This window comes from Haliotis asinina, chromosome 10 (assembly GCF_037392515.1).
Source record: "Haliotis asinina isolate JCU_RB_2024 chromosome 10, JCU_Hal_asi_v2, whole genome shotgun sequence".
Lineage (NCBI taxonomy): Eukaryota > Metazoa > Mollusca > Gastropoda > Lepetellida > Haliotidae > Haliotis > Haliotis asinina.
In genome coordinates, this window is record NC_090289.1 from 34,020,013 (window position 1) to 34,045,231 (window position 25,219).

Sequence of the window (25,219 nt, forward strand, 5' to 3'; positions counted from 1 at the left end):
CGGCGTAAAACTAAACTCACTCACTCACTCACTTCCGCGGGAAACAGAAACAAGTCTTACACACTGCTCCCGAGATGGGAGAAATTTGAGACGTGCATATGCATGAACTACTTCTGTATCCCACCATTTACATGGAAATGTATAATTTCAGAATATCCATTCAGTGATGCATATTACCTTTCTATTAATAGAACTAACAAATCTTCTATAAGCTTTGGTTTCATTGGGTTGTACTTCCGGGCTGTCACCTGGACAACGGCGGATACATTGAGACCCGGATGGAGATCGCTGATGTTGAGCAGCGAACTGCGCAGGTACTTGGAGGGTAGAGAGGCGTTGAGGAACATGTTGTCAAGCTACACAAACAAATAAAATGTCATTGTTCGCATTAAATGTCAGTTTCATTACACTCAAAGTGTGCTCAAATTAAAATCATATGTTATTAGTAATTCTTAGTCATAAATAATTAAATTCACACAGAGGTCAAACTAAATGCACAAGGAACCTTTTTGCTCTCGTGTCTATCTCGGTTAGATCAAACGTCCGTCGCAACAATTAAAAACCATTCACAATTCCGGCGAGGTGAGTGTTAATGAGATTTTGCTGTTAAGGTATGTGCGTGTAAGTGCGTGAGTGCGTGTTTCTTCAGCTAGAATTTTTGTGCAAGCTCACTGAAATACCATACTGCAGAAGATTAGCATTAAAAGACTTGGGCACATTATAATGACCCGTATTTGTTGTGTTCCTTTAATGTCAAGCACTGGGTAAAAGGTACAGTCTATCAAAATATTGAGGTACAATGAGATTGAACCACCTCCTCCACGTGAAGAATCGGTCAACTTGTCGAGGGTGGTGACCAGTGGTCTTACAACCCATTCCGATCAAACTTATGCTACGGAATAACTGTCAAACTACAGGAACATTGAATTAACATTGAATTAATCCTTTCTGAAATAAATACAATTAACGCTCTTTCTCCTCATTTCTTCTAAAATCTACGGTAATTGGTCGGTACCCGTTCTTTCACTATAACACATGCGCGTTTTAGCCGCAGTTTGCGGTAGTTGATCTACAGCGACAGTGATGACGACAGAAACTGACTGGTAGACGTCGGAGACGATATCGCATTTTACTGACCCCCAACTGCGTTATCCTTGACCTCATCTGGGTGTGTCGATCAGAACTTCTGTTGGCAAGACTAGGGTGGAATGTGATAGGCAAGTAATCGTATGTGCCGGCCTCCATGGTAATGTTGAATGAGACGTGATAGGACTGGGTTGCTGAAACAAATAAGGGCGAACTAACAGCATTGTGTCGCGTTATCAGATATTTGATTTAAACGCAAAATGGTTAACTAAAAAGGAATTTGCAGTGGCATAGGGGTTTGCTTCGTTACAAACGTAAGTTCGACACAGCAGTGTTTGTATCTACTCATATGACCAAATGGTAGGTAACAGAAGCTCTATTCTTGTAATGTAAGCGACATCAGATATTAGGGAAGGATGAAAGTGCACCTTTTAGCATCTACACTTTGTCGTCACCGTTTGATACAAAGTTTACATTTACATCTGCGCAATCGAGAATGCTCTGTCTAGAGAACTGAAATCAGGGTGATACTTCAACGACAAAGTTACATAGTTTATGGAAAACTAACTCGCCATACACTTCCATCCCTCACACATGATAGCCACGTTATAATCACCATGGTAACGATAGGTATTAGCCAACTACCAAGCACTCCAATGCAAGAGAGAAAAGCAGTTAAATTCTGTCGGGTACCCATGTTAATATTGTATATAGTCTGTTTGCCTTGAAAACGTACCGATGAATTTCACTTTAAACAAAAATGTAATTCAAATAAAGTGAATTGAAATCTCAGAATTTTATTCATCTCAGTATATTATAGTTCTTTAACAAATGATCATAGTATCGAATAGCTATTACTGGTTTGCATTACGAGGGGGTAAGCGCGCTAGATGGAACAGTGAAACAAATGCACGAGCGATTCGTGATGAGCGTTAATTTAGACCAACCCTCCCTGTTCATGGTGTTTCTTCTGGTGTGTGCTGAAAGCAGTAGCGCTGTGGAACTGTTGCGCTTTGTTTCATTAATAATGTACACGTAGACACATTCAAAGACCAAGGCAAAAATATCGTTCACCCTATTTCATCATTGTTACTATTGTCTTGACTTCACGGTCAAATACCTTGGCATGGTTCATCTCTGTGAGAGGAGGCAAATCCTGCCATACACCGACAGATGCCGCTTGTCATCCTAACGGGACCCAGAGGAAGACTGCACATGCTGTTGTTGTCGCTGTTGCATTTCCATTGGTCACTCGGGTCACACAGCCTCGTGGGAGGCGTCGGTGGAATGTAAAAAGGTGGAATGTGTGGACCTGAAGCGAAAAGAAAAATATAAGATTCAGCAACAACAACAACAACAACAACAAAAGTGGTATGGAACCCATACGAAGCAGGCGGCCCTGTGTGTCTGTGTGTGGTAATATTGTATGTGTGTCGGAGGCTATGGGTCTTTCTACCTACCAGTTTATCCATTATCCGAGTTTCTTCAAAACCTTAGTATTTTAATAGATGAACTTTATTTATAAGGTTCAGTACAGAAATCAACTGATATACTATGCAGATTCCTATGGACTCCTGCCTCATCAACCGGATTTTGCTTTATCCTCGAAATGCCACGTACTAGGCAGGGGAACAACAAGTACCATGTTGTAGCGTTTTCAGGAATAAAGCGACCGGACTTCGAACCACTGATGTTCCTTTGTGCGTTGAAGTTAAAGCCAAACTGCTTAGCGATAACACAATCCATCGTAACTTCCCATTTTTGGTGTCCTCCCCTGAGGTACTGCAGGAATATTGCTAAAATAAACTCGCTCACACACGGTACCATGTAGCTGATGCGTCAATACAGTTTCATACAATTGAGTCCAGTATAAAAAACTAACCCCCATCTAAACCTAACGCGTAGTGCATGTGAACAGTGTCCCTAAGGCTTCTGAAGTACCAAGTTATCTATTTTGTGAATTTTCTTAAAAACCTACTTCAAAAGATGAACTTATTTGCCTCATCCTCACCGATTTGGAACTAACACACGTCGGTCAATTCAACACATGTCCATATCGATGTAAGGTACGAGAGCATTAAAACATCATTATGACCACGTTATCGACGGAATGGGTTTTAAAACGTTAATCCAAAACATATGATGCTCATTAAAATACCTTCTTGTAAAAGGTAATGGCATTGCTTGTTTATTATTGTGAGATGGTCAAACTCTTCTGATGGGATGCAAGTACGACGAAGTCATTAGATCTTTACATCCTCGTTATAACCAGCTTCTTCATGCCTCTAGTGTTTCGGTAGGTTGTGGTCGTCTTAGTATTGTTGATAATATCCAGGTGTTATTTTACGAATATAAGCCAGCTGTTAAATACACCCACATGCTTGTTGTATTTTGCTTCCGGAAATAGTATAGAAACATGGAGTACACTCAGATTCCTCAACACCAAAAGTAACATCTGTTGTACGCCTATCGCATTGCAATTAAGTGCACATCAATGTGAAAAACTGAACGGGCTTAACGTCGAATTAACCCGAACGTGTCGTATGGCCCAAACAGCGCACCATACATTTCGACATGCGATGCGCTCGTTAATTTGAGTCCTTTTCTGAATACCTCAATGTCCAGATCCGGAATGTAGAGCATGTATATTTCTTAGCCATGCACTGAACATGCGGTTGTCAGTCTGACGGATGGACATATAGGTAACTGTATACGTTCACAGTTCGTGTGTGGATATAGTTATGTCAAAACGCAAGTTTCAAATGGATATACCACGCAGCTGGTAGCAAGTGGTATTCTGAGCCACTCCTAATCCTCTGCTGGGGCGTACTTTAGCACTGTGAATGTTTTGGGTAAGCTGAGACATGTATAATGTTAATGCATGTGAATGTAGACTGTATCGTCGACATAATACACACAATTTCCAATCGTACGTATCCTCCGACATATAAACAGGTAGTGCATAAAGTGCCTTTAAGTCATATTCGATGCAGGGTAACGCTCAGTGGAATAAAGACCGTTGTAAAAAATCTTTATAGATGTATTTAAACGTTGAAATCTTGATACATAGTTTCTTAAAAACTTCACATGGCATCCCTCATTACCTGTGATAAAACAGTCTCATATTACCCGTGACAAACATGTCCCCAATTATCAGTGACGAACACGTTACCCCTGACAAGTTAGTATCATATCACCTATGACAAGCAAGTCTAATACTGCCCATGACAAACCAGTCTCCCATTGTCCATCATAAACCAGTCTCCAATACCCGTGGCAAACAAGTACTATATCAACCGTGACAAACACGTCTAATATTACCTGTGACAAACAAGTAACTCGTCAGCCGTGACAAGCTAGTCTCCCATTACCCGTGACAAACAAGAACCCTATCAACCATGGCAAACAAGTCTTCCATTACCTGTGACAAGCCAATCTTCCATTACCTGTGACAAGCCATTACCCGCGACGAACAAGTTTCCCATTAGACCAACAAATCTAATATCACCTGTACCCTGTACACCTGTACAAGTACCCCATCAACCATGACATACAAGTGTCTATATTACCAAGTCTCATATTATCTGTGATAAGCCAGTGCCCCATTACCCGTGACAAGCCAGTTTCCCATTACCCACGACAAGCCGGCCTCTGATTACCCGTGACAAAAAGCATCCCATTATCCGTGACAAACAAGTCCCAAAATACGCGGAACAAACATGTCTGAGTGAGCCAGGCGATGCTTTTGTCTACAGTTCCCTGGTCAGAGCATCGTCCAGTTGATCACAACATAATCATTATATGTCAATAATGTTGGGCTACATTGATGCTGAATGTAAGTCAGTTTTGAAGCACCTTAGATTCTATCCAGGGAAAGCATTTTTTATCAATACATGTATTTTTATATGTCAGTTTCATGTCACATCTGTAATTACTCCTAGAATGTTCGGATTCGATCATTCAGGTTTGGGTAGCATCTCATTACCCAGTTCATATTAAGTCAGATTTCCATGTTTGTGGAAGCCTCCATGGCTGGTATGGTTAGCTCGCTGATTTTGTGTGTTAGAGAAGTTGCGTCACTCTGAGAGTATGGGTTCGAATCCAGGATGGCACCTACCTCTAAAGTTTACTAGAATTTGTTCTTTAAAAAGAAAGTACAAATGTAAAACATTCGTCACTACCATTTAAAAAATGATACACTGAACAGCAAAAGAAACACAACACTAGTTGTTTTTGTCAAGTAATAAAAGACAAACATCAATGCTTACTTCCGCGGGATTTTTCGAAACTTGCGTTTCTTTTGCTGTTCAGTATATATCAGATTACCTAAACCACTCCTAACCGTGTTTCTGAACTTCAGTAAACAAGAAACAGCCATTCAACCATTTCCCAACTCCCCTGACACACATGCACACCCTAATTCACTTACGTTCAACACAAAGGGTGTTGTTTTCGACTGGTGTATAGCCGTACACGCAGGAGCAGTTATGGGCTGATGAGCACTCCGAATGGTTCAATGTTTTGCTGCAGTGCCAGCCTTCTAGACATCTGTCGCCCAACAACACCGGGTCTAAGGTAAGACAAACAGCACACGATCACATGATTAAAGAGTATTGTTTTAAGCTAATGAGGCCATGTGTGACTAAAGAGAGGAGATGCTCCTTGATGTCTGTTCAGGAACATTCCTTCAGTGATATATTTAGAAAACACACGAGGGGTGGAACGACCCACATTTCAAAGAGGAACATGTCAACAGGCTTTCGCGTTAATAAAAACATACCAGAACATTGTAAGGAGACGTTTAGAGTCATGGGCCTTCCACATAAGTACTCCAACACGCTAACGTCAATGCTTACATTTTCGACAGGCATTAGTGTCCGTGTCTGGGAAGTATCCATCGTCGCAGACACAGGTGTAGTTGCTGCTGCAGTAGCTGTTGCTGACGGCCGTGAAGCACTGGGAAGGCGTACTGCAGTAGTCGCCCAGCTGTACGGGATCTGATCCACAGTAAATAATCATAAGCATCTATTTCAGGAACAGTCGGTCTCTAGAATTCATGTCACGTTTATGATGAAGTCGGAATCGGACAATCTGGTTGTCGGTTGCTAAAAGGGTTTTGTCGTATTGTCTCCACGGTGTTAAAAACATTAACTGTAAAGTGTTTAGTCGTGTATAATGCGCGTGTAACCCTCAGTGAGCGATAACTGTTCAGACATTGCAAAAACCTGTATACCGGCCATATATAGCGTTAAATATATAGAGGGAATATATGATGTAGTCTTATTGAGTTATTAACTATACTTAATCTAACATTTTTCTTTTATAAGTAAAATGGAGAATACCTCATCTATAAGAGTTTGGCGTTAAGTAACAAAATTCTTAATATCGTAATAATTATGTGATTACATTATTTGTTATTTTAAACGGCTTTGGAGATCTGACAAATCATCAAAATGAAATTATATTCGAAAACGTACATCAGTACTAATGCAAATCAAAACGATTCCAATAGTCTTATCTCTATACACATTTTTATTGTAATATTTCCCAAGTTATCTTTTAATCACAGTTTCAGTTCCTAATAAGTGCTTGCAATGTAATCAGTCATTGTAAATACCTTTGGAGAGGGATTTTATAAGTTGAAAGAATTTGCACCTAGTCTTTTTCTCATTGTGAATAAATATGTTTAAACTAAAACTAGCTCTTAAACAACGTACGTCACGTTAAATATTATCCTTTCATTATATGTGTATGAATATTTTTAAATGTGCTTAAAATCACTTAACATGTGCTTAGGTAAAGCAGATGATGTTTACTCTTTTCACAAACTGATTTTCAATGATCCATTTATGACATTTTCAAAGCCTTTTTCCCTTTACACCGAACGGAATTTGTTTCAGATGACAGTCAAGAGAGAGTATATATTTGCATTGATTTTTCTATATTACTTCACTAATGGAATTAAACGGAGGGTAGCCAAGTGGTTGAAGCGTTCACAAACGGCACGGGTTTTTGTCTCTAGTACATTGTGTGACGCACTTGGGGTGATATTTTGGAATACTCACAAAGGCGACGTAAAAGATATTCACTCTATCGCTTATCAAAGAACAATAATGACATACAGTAAAAGACGTTTATAGTCGAACACAGTTGGACTACGTATGTTAGAACGATATAACCGTAGTTCGTCATACGCATTTCAGCTAAATTACTCAGCAATTAGACAGAGAGCTCTTAACTTTGGTCGTTGCCAATGTGTTAAGAATTGGCTTTAAAGGGTCCAAGGGTTACGAACGTTTCGAGAATAGCTAGCCAGTGTCCAGTTTCACAAAGCTCTCTTCAGCCTAAGATCTCGTAACTTTTCTCGTAGCATCCTTACCTCTATACTGTAATACATAGTCCGTTTGGCTCAAAAGCGGACCGATGAATTGCAGTATAGCTCGAAAACTAATCAACATAACATACACAATGAAACGCTGATCATACCAACTCGGTGAGGTTTTTGCAGAATAGTTTTCCTTAGAATAAAGAAGTTGTTTAACAAACTATCATTAAAATATTGATACAGTTCACTGTTTGTTACGAGAGTGGAGTGCAGAGAAAGGGACAGACAGGTGTGCGAGAAAGTATGGAGACAGCACGGCACAGGTTAATGAATAAAGAACTTTCTCGGCATTTGTCCACGAGCTTCTCGAACACCTGGCTGTCCCCTTCTCTACACTCCTCCCTCGTAATAAACAGTGAACTGTATCAATATTTTAATGATAGTTTGTTATACAACTTATTAGGACAAAAATTCTGCAAAAAACTCACAGAGTTGGTATGATGTTTTGATTATGATCAGCGTTTTATTGACTATGTTATGCTTATTAGTTTTCGAGTTACATCGCAATACATCGGTCCGCTTTTTTAACCAAACGGACTATTGGAGGTACGAACGCTACGAGAAACGTTACGAAATTGTAGGCTTACGAGAGCTTCTGAAACGGGGCCCTGATCCTTATATCATTTAGTTCGATATAACCGTGTTCGTTGTAAAGGTAATTGGTATTACGGTGCTTTAGTTTCATGTTAATATTGCACTTCCAAAAATCAAATCTTTAGTTTCTAGTGATATAAAAAAAATAATGCTTCATTACGTAAATAGTATCACTTGTCTATTTTTGTGATAGCAATAATACCCCCAAAGTATTTAATTTACTTGCGTCTCCATTAAAAAAACAAGACATCAAAGAAATGTGAAACAGGGTCAATAGCTACTTCACGACCATACTCCAAAACTATCGAAATATTCGTGTGTGGTATTTTATCAAACAAATGTTGGAAGCGAAACTTTAAAACCATGACAATATTTTGACGTAATGTGAAGAAAATACAAAATTATATATTAAATCATGAAATCCTAGTGGAAATTATCTCTCGCCTAAACACGCAATGGATCATGCCTCTTCATTTCAAAGGCGATAACTGGAATCCCTGAGATGAGATAACAAACCCTACCCAAAGCACTCCTCTGATCATTTCGTTCCAGTTAAACACTGCCTGGCACTGTGAAGCATAAAAAATCATTAAAGCACCATCAATCTCGCCTAAATGACGTTGACGTTCATCTGCTGTCAAAGGTCATTTAAAAGAAGCAAATACTCACAGCACACCGCAATTAATTTCCAATTTCAAATGCATAGCGGAGACAGGTGACTGCATATTTTCATGTTTATGATCTATTTGGGATCAACTTTCTGGAATGATTTTAATTATGACAATTATATGCTTCGTTAAAATGTTTGCACACTCCTTGCACCTGTTTGCATTCGTAGTGCAGTTGCTGGAAGCGGTTGCATCGATATGCAAAACGCTTTGCATATTTGTTCCTAAATTTAGACGATTCATGCAAGATGGACACGACAGAATTGGCATAATTTTCATTCCTTCTCATTCTGTACTCATTCGAGAATTTGGAGATGTAATGATTCTCAGTGTGGATTTGAATATTTCCATACTCACGTACTTATACTTATTAATAGTTTATTTGTTTAAACAGTGAAGTTATTTAAAGCATATTAACGAAAACGGTCAACTGTATTCCACGTTTAACTTGTAATATTATTGCTTAAAATGCTGAGAAATGTTCGGGTTAGACGAGATGTGGTTTATGAAATATGTCGTTTAACCAAACACATGATAATGTAAGACTGTAAAAGAAGATATGGCAATGTTTAATGGAGGATAACGTTTGACATTGAAGGTTTGGGCTGAAAAGTCATAGCACACTGATGAATAACTGAAACATATGACTTGCTTAATTGACCGTGGTGCCAACATGTGAGCATCGTATATACAGTGACACCTCCCCACCTCATCCGTATAGTTCTTTCATGATGTGTGTAAACCCAGAGACTGACAACTACTTTCTGAAATGAACACATTTTACAGAACAAAGACAGTTTATGATAAAAAGGATATCATTATATTGAAAAGGAGCCAAGAGATTTTCATCATTTTCGCTGAATCTGTGGAAATCTTGACTGGGGTTTCCTTGGATGTTGTTTCAGGATCTGTATGACAGACTAGATAATCCATTGGGGCTGATCATGGATATGTAGTAACCTGTCCACGTTGACCTTCTGATAACAAAATTTCCCAGACGGCATAGTTAAAGAATACACGGGGTAGAGGCTAAAGGGTTTCGGATAAAAGGAGTTTTAGTGTTAATTGAATGTCCCCGGACCCAGTATACATATACCGAACTGAAATCATACTTACATGGCTGGCACGTGACGTTGTCAAAAAGAACAAAGTGTTCACGAGGACAAACACAGGCATCGTTAGCATCACAATAGCTTTTGGGGTGAATATGCCGACACTGGTCGAAGACATAGCACCTCTCACTCAAATACGAAGGACCTAGAAAACACTGTCTGCTGAGCAACTAAAACCACACATATTAGTAGAAATCTATAGACCCACGCTAAGTCCTGATGAACACATATCAATCGTCGTGTAACTTCAAAGGCGGTGTTCGACCAATGAAGTTCTACAGTTTCACTCAGTAAAACTTGAATTCTTGCTGTCGAGAATTTGGGAATTCTTTGACTAGTTCAAAGCGATGAAGTCAATATAGTTTACTATAGGAACCTCGAACCAAATGTGAACTTGACAAATGTTCTAGTGGCAATAGCGTGGGCAAGCAATACACACATTGTAAGTGAGGCATCCTTTGTCCTGAAATGAGGTCAATAATGAACGTTGAATAGGTTATGATGTTGTCAAAGCAGAATAGCCATGTCAGGGACAATGCACGTAACAAATATAACACCTCTGCATTTATTACTGTATCAAAAGACACGTTGCCGCTTGCCGAAATTCTTTAATGAAAGTACGGGTAACTTCAAGCTTTAAGACATTTTCACATGAAGATTTTGGCTCATTTTACATGTACAGAAAAAATATCTACATTCAGTTAAACCCCGCAAATGGTACAGTTTCCAAAGAAGACGTCAGGATTAACAAGTGCACTGAGTTCGGAGAGACTATAATCGCTGTGGAGCAATTTGAACCACAACGAAGTTTTCCAAACAGTAATTATCAGGAGTGTATGGTTTCCGATTTATCTAGGTTTCTCTGAACATTTCAAAATAGCTAACATGCAGCGATGTTTTTACGTAGACTAAATCTCCTGATCATGGTTATCATATTGCAAAACTAGGGTGGTAGGCCTCTCCGCAAATTCAACTGAAAAGTAAGTATTAGGTAAACAAGGGTTACAGTAAGCAAAATCATAAAAGCTTGTCCAATTTGTATTATTCGCTTGCGCAGATGTATTGCTGATAAAGAATTAACTGCTTATAAAGAACAAAAACTACAGGTAATCTCATTTGCTCCCAAGAAACTAAAATGATCAACAACATGTAGAAAATGAACAATATTTTCAATGAGTCTTCCTCCAGAGCTTCTCAACCGGCGCTGTCAGATGGTCAACTTACGCCTGACACACGCAGTCTTCAAGTGTGTGACGTCATATCCGGAGTCGCACGTGCATATTCCCTCGCTACACCAGCTGTGTGGTACGGCGGCATTGCAGTCTGAGTTAATCACACAGGAAGCATCACCAATCTTTCCTGGAAGAACATTAACAACAAGAGTTTTATTACCAATTGCCGTTAGGGAAAGCGTGGTATAATCACTGGACGAAAAACACATTCCCAAAGTTGGAAAGGTCTTGGAAGTAAGTGGCAAATTGTCTTAGCACGACCGCTACTTCCAAAATGAGTGCAGTTATATCTTTTCGGAAAAATATTTCAAAGTAAGTTTGCTTCATGTTTCAAATTACTTAAATGCAATCTCCAATAAACTCAACGTGGTCTCAAAATGTAATGGGTTTTTTTTTTTGTTGGACAATCGCATGACTGCATACACTAATAATTTATTGGGGTTTTTTAGCATAAGGATAGGACATCTTTTTAAGCTATAAGGTCAACACGTGTAAAGCTCGTAGGCTTTGTAATGGAATTATCTTATTATCTTATCGGTTTACTGAAATGATTTTTTAAATTATGATACGAGTATATTTCACTCTCCTTAGTCCACATGGGAGATGAATATACCAATGTATTACTCCATTGTGCCTACCTATTTTTGTCTTAATAATAATGTATCGTTATGAAATATACAGCGCTCAGAGACCCGGGTTCGATTCCCCTCATGGATAAAATGTGTGACGCTTATTACAGTCATTCACAGGGGCAATGTGTCTGGAATATTGAAGAAAGCGGCGCAAAACTATCTATGCTCACTCAAGATAAAGTAATGGTTTGCATCAGTTTCACTACTCACTCAGAATGCACAAGGTCTTGTTGGTAGAAACATGATAACCAGAATCACATTTGCATATCCCACGGGAGCAGTTGCTATGGGCAACCGCATCATAACAGTCGGAGTCGACCGTGCATGTAGCATCGAATATCTTCCTCCTTGAACACGTTGTCTTCGTATCATCTACTTGATATCCCGATAAGCATGTGCATTTAGATTTCACGCATGCGCTCATGGCAACGGCGGAATCACAATCCGTATCCAGTGAGCAAAGGTCTCCAATTTTACGTTTTGTACAGGTATCATTGAATTTGTTGCTATAGTAACCGGAATTACAGTAGCACGTGTTATCTGTACAATTACTTTTAGCAACCGCTGCGCTGCAGTCAATGTCTTTTTCACAAGTAGTATCGTAAATTCGACGTTTGGTGCAAACTGTTCTCTTCTTGTTGACGCTGTGGCCAAGTTGACATAAACACACTCCTCCCACGCAGTGGCTGTTGTTGACGACGTCGCTGCAGTCGGAGTCCATGAGACACGTGGTGTCGTAGATCCTTCGCTTGCTGCAAGTAGTTTTCTTGGAGTTTACATGATAACCAGAGTTGCACAGACACACGCGAGATGTACAGTTGCTATTAGCAACTGCATCTGAACAGTCGGTGTCAAGGAAGCATGTTGCGTCACCTATTTTCCCTGAAAAAAATACAAAACAAATTATTAGATTATAGTTCATAGTTGGTTCAAACAACGATAAATGACACATTAATACAAAGAGTTGGATGAATGTATATTCAAATACAGGTAAATGGGATATGATGACTTGATGTGGATGCTGTTTAAAGCCACATCCAGCAATATTTCCGCTATACGGCAGCGGCGGCCTCTCAAACAACTGAGTCGGAACCTAACAATCCGGTAATCAACAGCATGAGCGTCGATCTACGCATGTGTCAACTAAGTCAGCGACTTGAGAACCCATTCCGTTAGTCGAATCTAAAGACAAGCATGAGTTGCTGAAGACCAATTCTAATTAACCCGTCTTCACGGGCCAGAATGTCATGGATATGTAGATAGAAGTGGAAACTGTGAACAGAGAGAAAGGGTACATGGTTTCAACATACTTGTATATATTTTGCGAAAAAAATACCACCGTTAACCAACTAAAAACATCCTTAGATCAATTCCGTTTCACAAAACATTTACAAAACAGGTTACAGAATACAAACTTGCAAAATAAAGAAACATTTGCGGACACGACTCTACCAAAATACCATCTTGATATGCTTGAATGTAAATTCACGAAAGACACAATGTTAAACATAATTTGGATTTTTCATTGACATACCGATGAGCCGAGAGTATATTTTACAGTTACAATTGGTGGATGAAGTGAGGGGAGGGGTACAAGAAACCAGTTGTCGTCCTGTCATACTGCATGATATACAGGTACAGGTAATGCAGATGGATCTGTGGTTCCTGTTCCGTGTGTTCCTTGTAGATATGTTTCCTTGTGGATCTAATACATCCATCCGACAGGTAGGATATATGTATTGCTTCTTTTTGTATGACAACAATATTCCCACAATATCACGACGGGGGACACCAGAAATTGGCTTCACACAATGTACCCATGTGGGGAATCGAACCCGGGTCTTCGAAACCACTGGGCTACTCCACCGCCCCAGGATGACTAAAGAAGGCAGGACCTAGATTTTCGGAGCTCTCTTAGCGCTAAGACAGCCGTAAGTGTCATACATTCACATTAACTTACGACTATCTTAGTGTTAAGAAACTTTGAAAACCTAGGCCCTGGTCAACAGATCGATGGATGATCAGACAGATGGATATGAGGACACTGATACATGTATCGATGTGATTAGAGGACGGATAAATACATACCGTTTTATCGATATGTGAAGTAGAAAGTGAGCATAAAGATACAAGCAAATGTGCTAGTGGGCAGAAATGACCGATACGGCAAGTAGACCATCACCAACAAATATTATATTTTTAATATTAAGCACCATACTTACTTTTCACACATTCTGTTCTATAATTTTCATCGTAGTAGCCGGAGTTACAGTAGCACGTGCCAGACGTGCAGTTGCTATTGGGAACGGCGTCGCTGCAGTCGGTGTCCACTTTACACGTAGCATCTCCAACGACTCTGAGCACGCATATCTTGAAGTCATCGGTGTGGTGCGACCCAGACTGACAAGCACAGGTGTTGTTCAAGCACGTAGAGTCGGGGACAGCGTCAGAACAGTCAGAGTCAGATTTACAGTTAGTGTCACCTATTTTACGCTGGATACAGGACGTCATGTTCCCAGCGACGTAGAATCCACTATTACACCCACACACGCCGCTGTCACAGTTGCTATGCAACACGGCGTCCGAACAATCAGTATCAAGGTCACATGCGTCATGAATGACCCGTTTTGTGCAAAGGTCTTGCTCGTCTTCACTTCTGTACCCAGAGTTACAGTAGCAAATACCATTGGTGCAATTGCTATTTGGAACGGCGTTGAAACAGTCACTGTCGACGTTGCAAGATGCATCGCCAATCTTTCGTTTAACGCAAGCGGTCCTGTCACTTGACATGCGATATCCTGAGATACAGGCGCATCTGTTGTTGATGCAGCTGCTGCTGTCGACTGCATCGCTGCAGTCTGTGTCCAAGACGCAGTCATCAGTCACTTTACGTTGTATACACGAGGAGTTGTACACGTTGACCTTGAACCCTGAATCACATAAGCACGTGCCCTTGGTACAATTGCTGTTCCGAACAGCATCGTTACAATCCTTGTCACCGAAACAGGTGTCGTATATTTTCCGTTTTTCACATTTACTGAAATTATCGGATGGGTAAAAACCGGAATTGCATTTACACACAAAGCTGAGGCAGTCGCTATTTGCTACAGCATCGGAACAGTCACTGGGCGTTGCTACAGAACAAAAATCGTTTATTTTCCGAAGGATACATTTCGATTTATCAGAGCTTTGATAAAATCCAGAATTGCACACACACATCCCGTTGGTACAGTTGCTGTCAGGAAGAGCATCGAAGCAGTCTCGGTGCGTGCCACATGTCGCACCTATTCTGCGTTGTTCGCATTCAGTGCCGGAGTTTATTGACTGGTACCCAGATGCACATTCACAAACCTGTTTAACACATTTGCTCATAGACACGGCACGACAATCACTGTCTCCTTCACATTTACTACCTATTGTCCGTACATGGCACTCGCTACCGTCATCACTTGCATAGTATCCCATGTCACACACACACACCTCGTCGGTGCAGTTGCTGTGCACAACGGCGTCAAAGCAATCAGCGTGGACGGCACAGGAATCATCAATACCGCGGAGGTCGCAGGAGTCCAGATCTGGACTGGCCAGAAAACCAGACCGACAGACACACATCGATCCTCTACACTCAGAGTTGGCTATAACGGCCTTGCAATCGTCATGGACTTTACATGTTGGGTCCCCAATTTTACGTTTTAGACACTTTGTGTTTTCTTTAACAGCCCTGTATCCGACTTCGCACGTGCATTTTGAGTCCTTACACAGGCTATTTGGAATAGCGTCACTGCAATGATAGTCCAAGAAACAGAAATCATCGATTTTATTCATGATGCACTCATTGTCGTCATCGCCTACTCTAAACCCACGCTTGCACGAGCACATTTTGATGTTGCACGTGCTGTTTCCAACTGCATCTTGGCAGTCTGAGTTGGTGCTACAACGATCTCCAATCTTTCGGACTGTACACTCCGTGCCTTTAAGTACGTCGTAGTACCCGGAGTTGCAAATGCAAACGCCTTTGGTGCAGTTGCTGTGTTCCACGGCGTCATTACAGTCGCTGTGGACGGTGCATTTGTCAGCGATCTTTCCTGAAAATTAAGATCGATACATAAAGTCAGTAAATCATACATATTATCATATTAAACACAGATTTCACTACAGTTGACGTATGTGTAAGATGGATACCACTTGCTTGACAACATTATAATCAGTAGAGACGTCGCCACTACAGAGTAAAGAAGCTGTATATCTATAACAACTGTGCTCATTCTTCGTCTCTTCAACTTCTAGAATGGAAACACTTGAAGTCCATTCGTATTCTTAAACAGAAAAACCGTTCAAGAATTCGAGATAGAGGCGCAAGATACAATAAAAATACTGGTAAGGTTAAAAAATAAATCATTTAATTGTTCAAAGAGCATTTCGCCCTTTCGTTTTCTCTAGACAAATCCAAAATATATACTACTAGGACTCATGAAAGGAATGACTTCTGTAGATCATGGAAATCATGAGAACAGCAAGTTTGAGTGAGGATGACAATGAGGTGTACATGAACAGTCAGCATAATTACGAAAATACTGGTTTCCAAGTGAACAAGTTTTATTAAACTTACTTAGTATACATTCTCTGTTGTCTCCCGTTGCACGGTAACCACTGACACACTTGCACGCCCCCTTGGTACAGATGCTGTTGGCGACAGCAGCCGAGCAGTCCTCGTCACTACCACAGGTAGAGTCACCAATCTTTCCTGAAGAAAGATACACGACTTGCAGTGAGAGGTAATATATAAAACAGCCGATTTACGACGATGACTGAATAGGAACAGACAATTTACGACGATGATTGAATAGGAACGGCCGATTTACGACGATGATTGAATAGGAACAGTCGGTTTATGACGATGATTGAATAGGAACAGTCGGTTTATGACGATGATTGAATAGGAAAAGCCGATTTACGACGATGATTGAATAGGAACAGTCGGTTTATGACGATGATTGAATAGGAAAAGCCGATTTTCGACGATGATTGAATAGGAACAGTCGGTTTATGACGATGATTGAATAGGAACAGTCGGTTTATGACGATGATTGAATAGGAACAGTCGATTTATGACGATGATTGTATAGGAACAGTCGGTTTATGACGATGATTGAATAGGAACAGTCGATTTATGACGATGATTGTATAGGAACAGTCGGTTTATGACGATGATTGAATAGGAACAGTCGATTTATGACGATGATTGAATAGGAACAGTCGGTTTATGACGATGATTGAATAGGAAAAGCCGATTTATGACGATGATTGAATAGGAAAAGCCGATTTACGACGATGATTGAATAGGAACAGTCGGTTTATGACGATGATTGAATAGGAAAAGCCGATTTACGACGATGATTGAATAGGAACAGTCGGTTTATGGCGATGATTGAATAGGAACAGTCGGTTTATGACGATGATTGAATAGGAACAGTCGGTTTATGACGATGATTGAATAGGAACAGACAATTTATGACGATGATTGAATAGGAACAGACAATTTACGACAATGATTGATTGGAACAGACAATTTTCGACGATGATTGAATAGGAACAGACAATTTACGACAATCATTGAAAGGAACAGACAATTTACCATGATGATTGGATAGGAACAACCCATGGACATGTAGGACGAAAACAGATTACGGTGGAATAATTTGACTTGGAATATCTAGCGATTTCAATCTCGAGTACCACCTTTAAAGATACACATGAAATTGTTTGATTGTTATTGTGGAACTCAGTTAGAGTACTCGACTCATATATTGACTTACTACATATTGATTTTGCGTAACATATTTTGTCTATGCTAATAGATGCATAGGTATCCGCTGTCAGCCTTTGTGACGCCAATGTTGAAGGTAACTACTGTTTAGCGTTTTAAACCATTTGCCATTTTATGTAGTTCTCAGATTACGAGCTATTGGTCGTGTGGAAGTATCATCTAAAAGCGATGCTGTAAGACTTATTGTAAAATGACCGCATATCCAATGTTAATAATTCTAAGACCATATGAATCTGTATCATATTACGTTTTACAGTTTTTAACAAAAAATATAATAATAATATAATGATAATATCTCAAGCGGCATGGCGTCGTCATTTCGGAACGTCGTGGATTCCAGAACAATTGAATCTCAGAGTCAGCCGAATACACAGGTGCTTAATGAATACTTTGCTCACACATTTTACTAAAACTCATTAATAGAGTATGAAAATGCACATCTCATCTGTGAATGAGGCACTTATAAATAAAACATTCATGTCAATCAATGTTCCTCACCCAGTCCAATTTACCAATAAATCGGATTGTAGCATACATTCCAATGTGTCCTAACAAAATGAATAGCCAAACACAGTGTTAAATGATTATTTTCTGAACTTTAGAGCAATTGAATAGGAAATAATTTCAACAATTCAAACGTCTGTATGTCTATGTAAAGCTATATTTGTTTAAGAGACAAAATTTAGGTCAGGTGTCATTAGCAAGAATCTGTCTCATTTTGAACATGGGCAAATATTTGGCAGAAGCTGAATGGAGTGCAGAACATACACATGATTAGCAATTACTGTAATTCCTAGCTCATTCCGTGCGTAATTGTTTGAATACGTTAAAGAAAGACTCGTCAACATTCGGGTTAGAATTGGTCTTACATGTCGTAAGTGGAAGCTAATCATAACGGGATTGGGTGGTCAGGCTCGCTGACTCGACTGACGCAAGTCTTTGTATCCCAGTTGCGTAGGTCGAAGCTTATGCTGTTGAGTGCAGTCTTGTCTGGTCCAGACTCGATAATTTACAGACGGCTGCCATATAGCTTGAATATTGCTGAGTTTTAAACAACTGTCAATCAATGTAAATCCAAAAGGAAAAAATGGATACGTGTCACTATCTGATATTTTCTAAGGTACAAAGTTTTGTAAGTAAGCAATGACATGTCCAGCTGTCCAAAACGGACTGCTATGCTACCTCCTAAAAATGCTAAAATGATGACACATTCTAGACAATGAACTAATTTCCCACATAACCGACGAGGGTGGTGTAGTGTTGTAAATCTGAGACACCTTTGTCAGTTATTGTTGGGAATTTCGCCCTGACTCAAATTAACCTAACTGACTGCACCTGTTGCTCTGGCGGAGGGATATAAGGCTTGTGGGTTATTCTCATACAAAGCCGGATCCGCATAGTGGATAACCCATTATCGGCGAAGACATTCCTTACGGAAACCAACACCAGCATATCCAGCGAATATCGCGTTTTCTCTGTGGCGCTGTAAGCTAGAATTCCATTTGCTAAAGAACCAACTTAATTTATAATGTAAATTGGACACACTACACCACGGTCGTCCGTAGTAGTGTCGAGAAAATACGCAGTTGATCTTAAACTTTAAAGTACAAGTTCTGGCTGAGATATTTTCAGCAATCCGCTCAGGCGCTGTGGAAAGTGACTGGACCTAAGGAAAGCCATCATCAACACGAAGGAATCTGCTATTCTTCTCAACGCATCAACTCATGCATTGGTCCTTCAGAGAGCATTCCATCTAAAAGCCGAGCTTGTGCCGATCTGATATGGTAGGCTCGTTTCTGTGCCATCCGAAAGAAGAGTGCTTTCAACGCTAGCACTGTGGCTAACGCCGACATCCTTGGAAAAATCTCCGGAGATGGCCGAGCGTGTTTCCAGTATTACCGACATTGCTTCCGATAGGGCCGATGGGTTTCTGTTATTACCGTTAAACTACCGATATCGCTGCAATTGTTTCGCGAGTGGGCTGCGTTTGTTTACATTTGAGATGCAATTCCTTCAAATTTGCTGTAATTCCTTCAATTACTTAGAGGGGCCTGTTGAACAGACTAAAGAATGAAAAATGTGTCCTGTGTTATTACTCTGACGCTTATGCTTAAGGGATGCAATCTAAACATGTCTACAGGGTTCCACGCAACAATCCGATGGATTATGATGTGTTTTGGCTGTTTTAACTTCGTATCTTTTAACAGCACAACTTGACATTTACGTGCAACATCAGAGAACGCTTGTTAATATTTATCTCTGTATCACAAAGGTCGAACACCAGGAAATGTTGTGTCTGGTACAAGACACTTTAACATGTACTGGATAATGTTGAGAGATCCGCGCAAGAGCAGTTCCTTCATTTTGCGATTGCACGACGCATTATCGTGAAGAAATAACACATTATTTGGGGGCCAGATAATAGGGCGCCAACCGCCAACCAGTAAACCAGTGCAATCGACGTTCCTAAACTTCTCCTGTATCTGTGTAAACACAGGGATGTCAAGTGCGAATGACTGAGCAACAGCGTTCTTCCTGGCTGTGGTTTTCTCTTTAACAAGTCGGAGCCAAGGTACAGTCGGACTCTCATTATGTTACCTTTTATATTATTTCGTACATGTAATCACAAGTACGATACGCTATCTGATTATATCTTTTAATTGGTTAGGTATTTATGGATACACCACAGTGTCGGAATCTATTAGCTATACGATAGCTATCTATCGTAAAATGATGTTTCGAAATGTCATCGACAAGTTCTATCGGAATTAACAGCAAAATTGCGTGTCAGCTGTCGACGTGATACCAGCTGATCTTTCAAGAGCCTGTATGACCTAAGAACCTGACAAATGTTTTAACGGGAAGCAGTGTAGCTGTCTGATTAAAAGCTTCTGAAATCCGATCTCTGGACGCATTTGTTTTTCTGGATTTTAAAGAACTTTGTCTCAGTATCACCTAACGGGGAGACGCAAAATCAACTTGAAATACAGTTGTATGGTCGATGTACGGTTATCGTATTCACGGTACGTTGTGAACTCAAGGGGGAAACAGCTGTGTTGTGACAAGCAAGTGACGTCATATCAAACATTATGATGTAACACTATGACGTAACACTTGATGACCACCATCATATATCATTATTTAACGAGTAAGAAAACATGCACGTAAGTCATTGATAATTTATGCGGATGAGCCTTTTCCAGCTAGCTTTCAGCTTAAATGTCCAGCTGAACCGAAAACGTAACACAGACACCCGTCCTTTTTGGGCATTTTGTTTTTAATGAAACAACAACTCAAATCAAACAGGTAGCTGAGTGGTTAATATTATGAGCAGAGACCCAGTCGTCGGGACATGTTGGCCGGTATCATATACATCGCCTCGTGAACAAACTTAAGTTTCATAACCGCACAAACCATTACACATGACGCCGATGTCATCTATCATAATTTAACGAGTAGGCATACTGTATACTAATCAACTATGTGTAAAGCGTCCTTGGTCCCATTCCTCAAGACGATCGTAGAGCTACAAAAGTCTTAAGTCTATGTTAAAGTATGGGAGTTACGACTGTTATAACGCAGCGATCGGTTTGAGGAAGTGGGCCCAGAATAGAATTTGCACATGAATCGAACACGTATTACAAGGACAACACTACTTTTTGGGTATTTGGTATTTAACGCAATAATTCAGAACTGTTTTAATCAGATAAAAGGTTGAGTGCTTAATATTATGACCAACGATCCAGTCCGAGATATTTTGACTGGTATCCTTTACTTCGGGTCGTGAGCCTTTTACAAGCTAACTGTAAAATGTCCAGCTGAACTGAAAACGCAATACAGACACATATCATGAGCAGCGATCTAGCGGTAGGGACATGTATCGTTTACATCGCCTCGTGAGACAAACGAAAGTTCCATAACCGCACAAGCCATTACACTGGATGCCGATGTCAGTTATCATAATTTAATCAGACACTTAGCCTAGTGGTTGATAGTACGAGCAAAGGTCCAGAGACATTTGTCATGTGACAAAGGTAAGTTCCGGAGACATATTCTGACCTAGATTCCACAATGTGCATCTCAGTGCATTTCATTAGTCACCTCTGTAAGTGCAGCAACACGATCTGTGTTACATTTGGTGCAGATTTATGTAGATAGATTCAGATGCTGAACAGCTGATGGTAATTAACATCGGTATGACGAGTGAATGAACGACGTGCCTTTGACTAACTGCACTCACGCCGTAGTTGAGGACTAAAAACATTCATTTTGGACAGCTAGTTGACAGCTAGTTGACAGCTAGTTGCTTAAAACATAAATACCTACAACGAATATTTGAAGGACAGCATTCATCCATGCAGGACAGAGAGAATTCATTAAGTCGGGGCAAAAAGTAATCATTCACTCGAAACATAAATATTCAATCTCGGCACACGCTGGAAGTAATCATTCACTCGAAACATAAAGCATTCATTCTCGTTACACGCTGTAAGTAATCATTTACTCGAAACATAAAATATTCAATCTCGGTACACGCTGTAAGTAATCATTTACTCGAAACATAAAACATTCAATCTCGGTACACGCTGTAAGTAATCATTCACTCGAAACATAAAACATTCAATCTCGGTACACGCTGTAAGTAATCATTCACTCGAAACATATAACATTCAATGTCGGTACACGCTGTAAGTAATCATTCACTCGAAACATAAAACATTCAATCTCGGTACACGCTGTAAGTAATCATTCACTCGAAACATAAAACATTCAATGTCGGTACACGCTGTAAGTAATCATTAACTCGAAACATAAAACATTCAATCTCGGCACACGCTGTAAGTAATCATTCACTCGAAACATAAAACATTCAATCTCGGTACAACCTAAAGTAATCATTAACTCGAAACATAAAACATTCAATCTCGGTACACGCTGTAAGTAATCATTCACTCGAGACATAAAACATTCAAAACAGCACACGCTGTAAGTAATCATTTACTCGGTGCATAAAGCATTCAATCAAACATTGTCGGGTACAAATACACTCGATCTTAAAAGCATGTTTATAGATCATGCTCTAATTAGACTTAGTTTGATTGACAGTATGCTACAAACAATATAGACCCGTGAAGGTTCCGGGTTAGAATAGGCCTTCAGCAACCCATGCTTGCCATAAAAGGCGACCATGCTTGTCGTAAGAGGCGACTAACGGGATCGGGTGGTCATGCTCGCTGACGTGGTTGACACATGTCATCGGTTCCCAATTGCGCAGATCGATGCTCATGTTGTTGATCACTGAACTGTCTGGTCCAGACTCGATTATTTACAGACCGCCGTCATATAGCTGGAATATTGCTGAGTGCGGCGTAAAACTAAACTCACTCACTACAAACAATAGATACATAGATTTCACATATTCATATGAGTACAATGTGGCCCCGTCGTGATATTGTTGCAATATTGCTGAAAACGGTGTAAACCATTCTCACGCACAAAGTGGCTACTGGAAGAAGTACTACACAGCGTTGCCTTTCTTAGTGTCTTGTAATCAATGGAGAAGTAAAGCAATAACCATTGTTTCGTGTGAAAATCAGTGTGTTTCATTCTAATAAAGTAGTAGTAGTAGTAAAGGAATACCCTTTCAGTAACAGTACTGTTGCATTAGTTTTATTTGCAAAGACATTATTATCATTGCAGCACTTTGTAGTAGTAAAGGAATATCCTTTCAGGAACAGTACTGTTGCACTAGTTTCATTTGCAAAGACATTTTTATCATTGCTGTGCTTTGCTATATTAAAACAGGGGCGATGTGTGTGTCTCCGCCTCTAAGGATGTACGAGCGTATATTATTTCATACTATGTTTGCATTCTACTTGCGACAGGGTGTTTGCATCGTGCACTCTTACGTCATGCTGGAGGATGACAGCCATGTCCAACACAGTCAATGTTTAGAGCCTGGGATCACCTTACTGGAACATGTACCATCGTCGCCGTTCATGGCATACAAGATGAGCGATAAGGGTACACGTGTGATTGATCCGAAAACAGACTTGATGAAATCAATCTCAAACAATGATTCAAGTGGCTACAAACTTTTTTCAGTCTACTGGAACATGAGTTGCGAATGCAAATCCATCCTCGACGGTGAAGTATTTTCCACACCGTTCAAGTCATCCTTATGCCATCAGACGTCAATGGCGTAGACAAAGTCGAAGGCAATCTTTACTTGTCCCGTGTTATGTTTGTTTCAGATGAGTCTAGTTCAGGGTGCACTTTCAGTGCAAGTGTCTATGGAAACCAGGTCGAAATAAACGACAAGCCTATGCCATCCTGACACACCCAGACAAATTTGGATGTGGGTCAGTTGTGTGGTGAGGCATCAGACTGGCAGAACCCTACTCCATATTGAGCGAGGAGGGTCACTGGACAGTATTATTGTGACAACATGCCACTCGTTTCCCCCAAAACCTATTTAGTCTTTCAGGATGACACAGATTGTCACATTTTGCGGAACAAGATCCACAGAATGCCCAGACCAGAAAGGATTCCAGGCCATTCCCCTAATTAACGCTTCTGGGTTATGACAGGAATGCGTGTACGTTAACGTAAGTAGGCGGACGACGACTTTGGCTAAGTCTGGCTGCAACGGAATATGATATATCCCTACAGATCGCCATTGGGAGACTCATACGAAGGTATGTTTGACAAATCGTGGAGATGCTTCTGATGTAAAAACAAACTTTCAAATTTCCTCCACCTGACGTTATTGTAAATCGTTGGTGGTCATAGCATCTTTATTCCCAATAAAAATATGTTCCAGTCTGTTAATTATTATGATATACAACATTTCTAGAAATTGATATCTTTTACAATTGTGGGAAACGTTATTATTTTCGGAAATCCTTGACATTTTTATAGCATGTAACATGTCATGGTCATATAGTAAACAAGGCGATCTTAGCGATAAGAAGACAGTAACTCCCATACGTTAACATAGACTTAAGGCAGACTTAGTACTAAGGTTGTCTTGTACAACAACACTCAAGATTGCGCGTAAAATGAAATTTAAACATGTTTTGAAAATTATGTCACTAAGAATACCTTCAAGGTCAGGGTGCCATTGTTCAAAGCGATCTTAGCGCTAAGGTGACCGTACACCCATACCTTGACATAGACTTAACGCAGACTTAGTACTAACGTTGTCTTGTACAACAGCACCCAGGTTTGCCCGAAAAGAATAAGAATCTCCTGCACCACAAAGACTGTGCGTTTCTTTATGTTTACCATATAATCGAGACATTTTTAATAAAGCAGGTACGTGTATTTGTGTCCTTTCTTGTATAACCAATTCGCAACCTAACCACTACCAATTTTGATACCAATGCAATGCCAGTAGTATGTTTTTTTATGGTTTGTTTGTGGCAGTTATTTTTCTTTTTACATAAATAAAACTATTCACTAGTTTGGTCAGGTCTGTGAATACATTCTTTCAAAATGAATGCATCATCTCTGGCTTCTTGCTCACGAAAAGCAAAACCAGTATCCTATTTGTGTCAGCCTGATAACCAACAAATTGCTGTGGGGCATTCGTTGTATTTCCTTGGGAGCAAGTTTAACTCACATACTCACAGATAAGTCTACTAAGAAGTTTTCACTGAGACTAATGGTTGGCTTCAGGCT

At 40.0% G+C, this 25,219-nt stretch overlaps 1 protein-coding gene across 5 annotated transcripts in view; it reads right to left on the minus strand.

Annotated features, from left to right (window-relative positions):
- The window catches only part of LOC137298009 (multiple epidermal growth factor-like domains protein 6), a 94,730-nt gene that overhangs the window by 10,728 nt on the left and 58,783 nt on the right, over nucleotides 1-25,219 (minus strand). For 4 of the 5 annotated variants that reach the window (XM_067830035.1, XM_067830033.1, XM_067830032.1 and 1 more), the window contains exons 8-17: nucleotides 16,319-16,453; nucleotides 13,932-15,794; nucleotides 11,920-12,591; nucleotides 11,070-11,204; nucleotides 9,850-9,990; nucleotides 5,943-6,083; nucleotides 5,516-5,656; nucleotides 2,207-2,398; nucleotides 1,138-1,280; nucleotides 178-356 (exon numbers count right to left, since the gene is read on the minus strand). In XM_067830035.1, the coding sequence (XP_067686136.1) occupies nucleotides 178-356; nucleotides 1,138-1,280; nucleotides 2,207-2,398; nucleotides 5,516-5,656; nucleotides 5,943-6,083; nucleotides 9,850-9,990; nucleotides 11,070-11,204; nucleotides 11,920-12,591; nucleotides 13,932-15,794; nucleotides 16,319-16,453 (3,742 nt within the window). The remainder of the gene's footprint in view (nucleotides 1-177; nucleotides 357-1,137; nucleotides 1,281-2,206; nucleotides 2,399-5,515; nucleotides 5,657-5,942; nucleotides 6,084-9,849; nucleotides 9,991-11,069; nucleotides 11,205-11,919; nucleotides 12,592-13,931; nucleotides 15,795-16,318; nucleotides 16,454-25,219) is intronic. The other variant, XM_067830036.1, reaches the window with a different exon arrangement.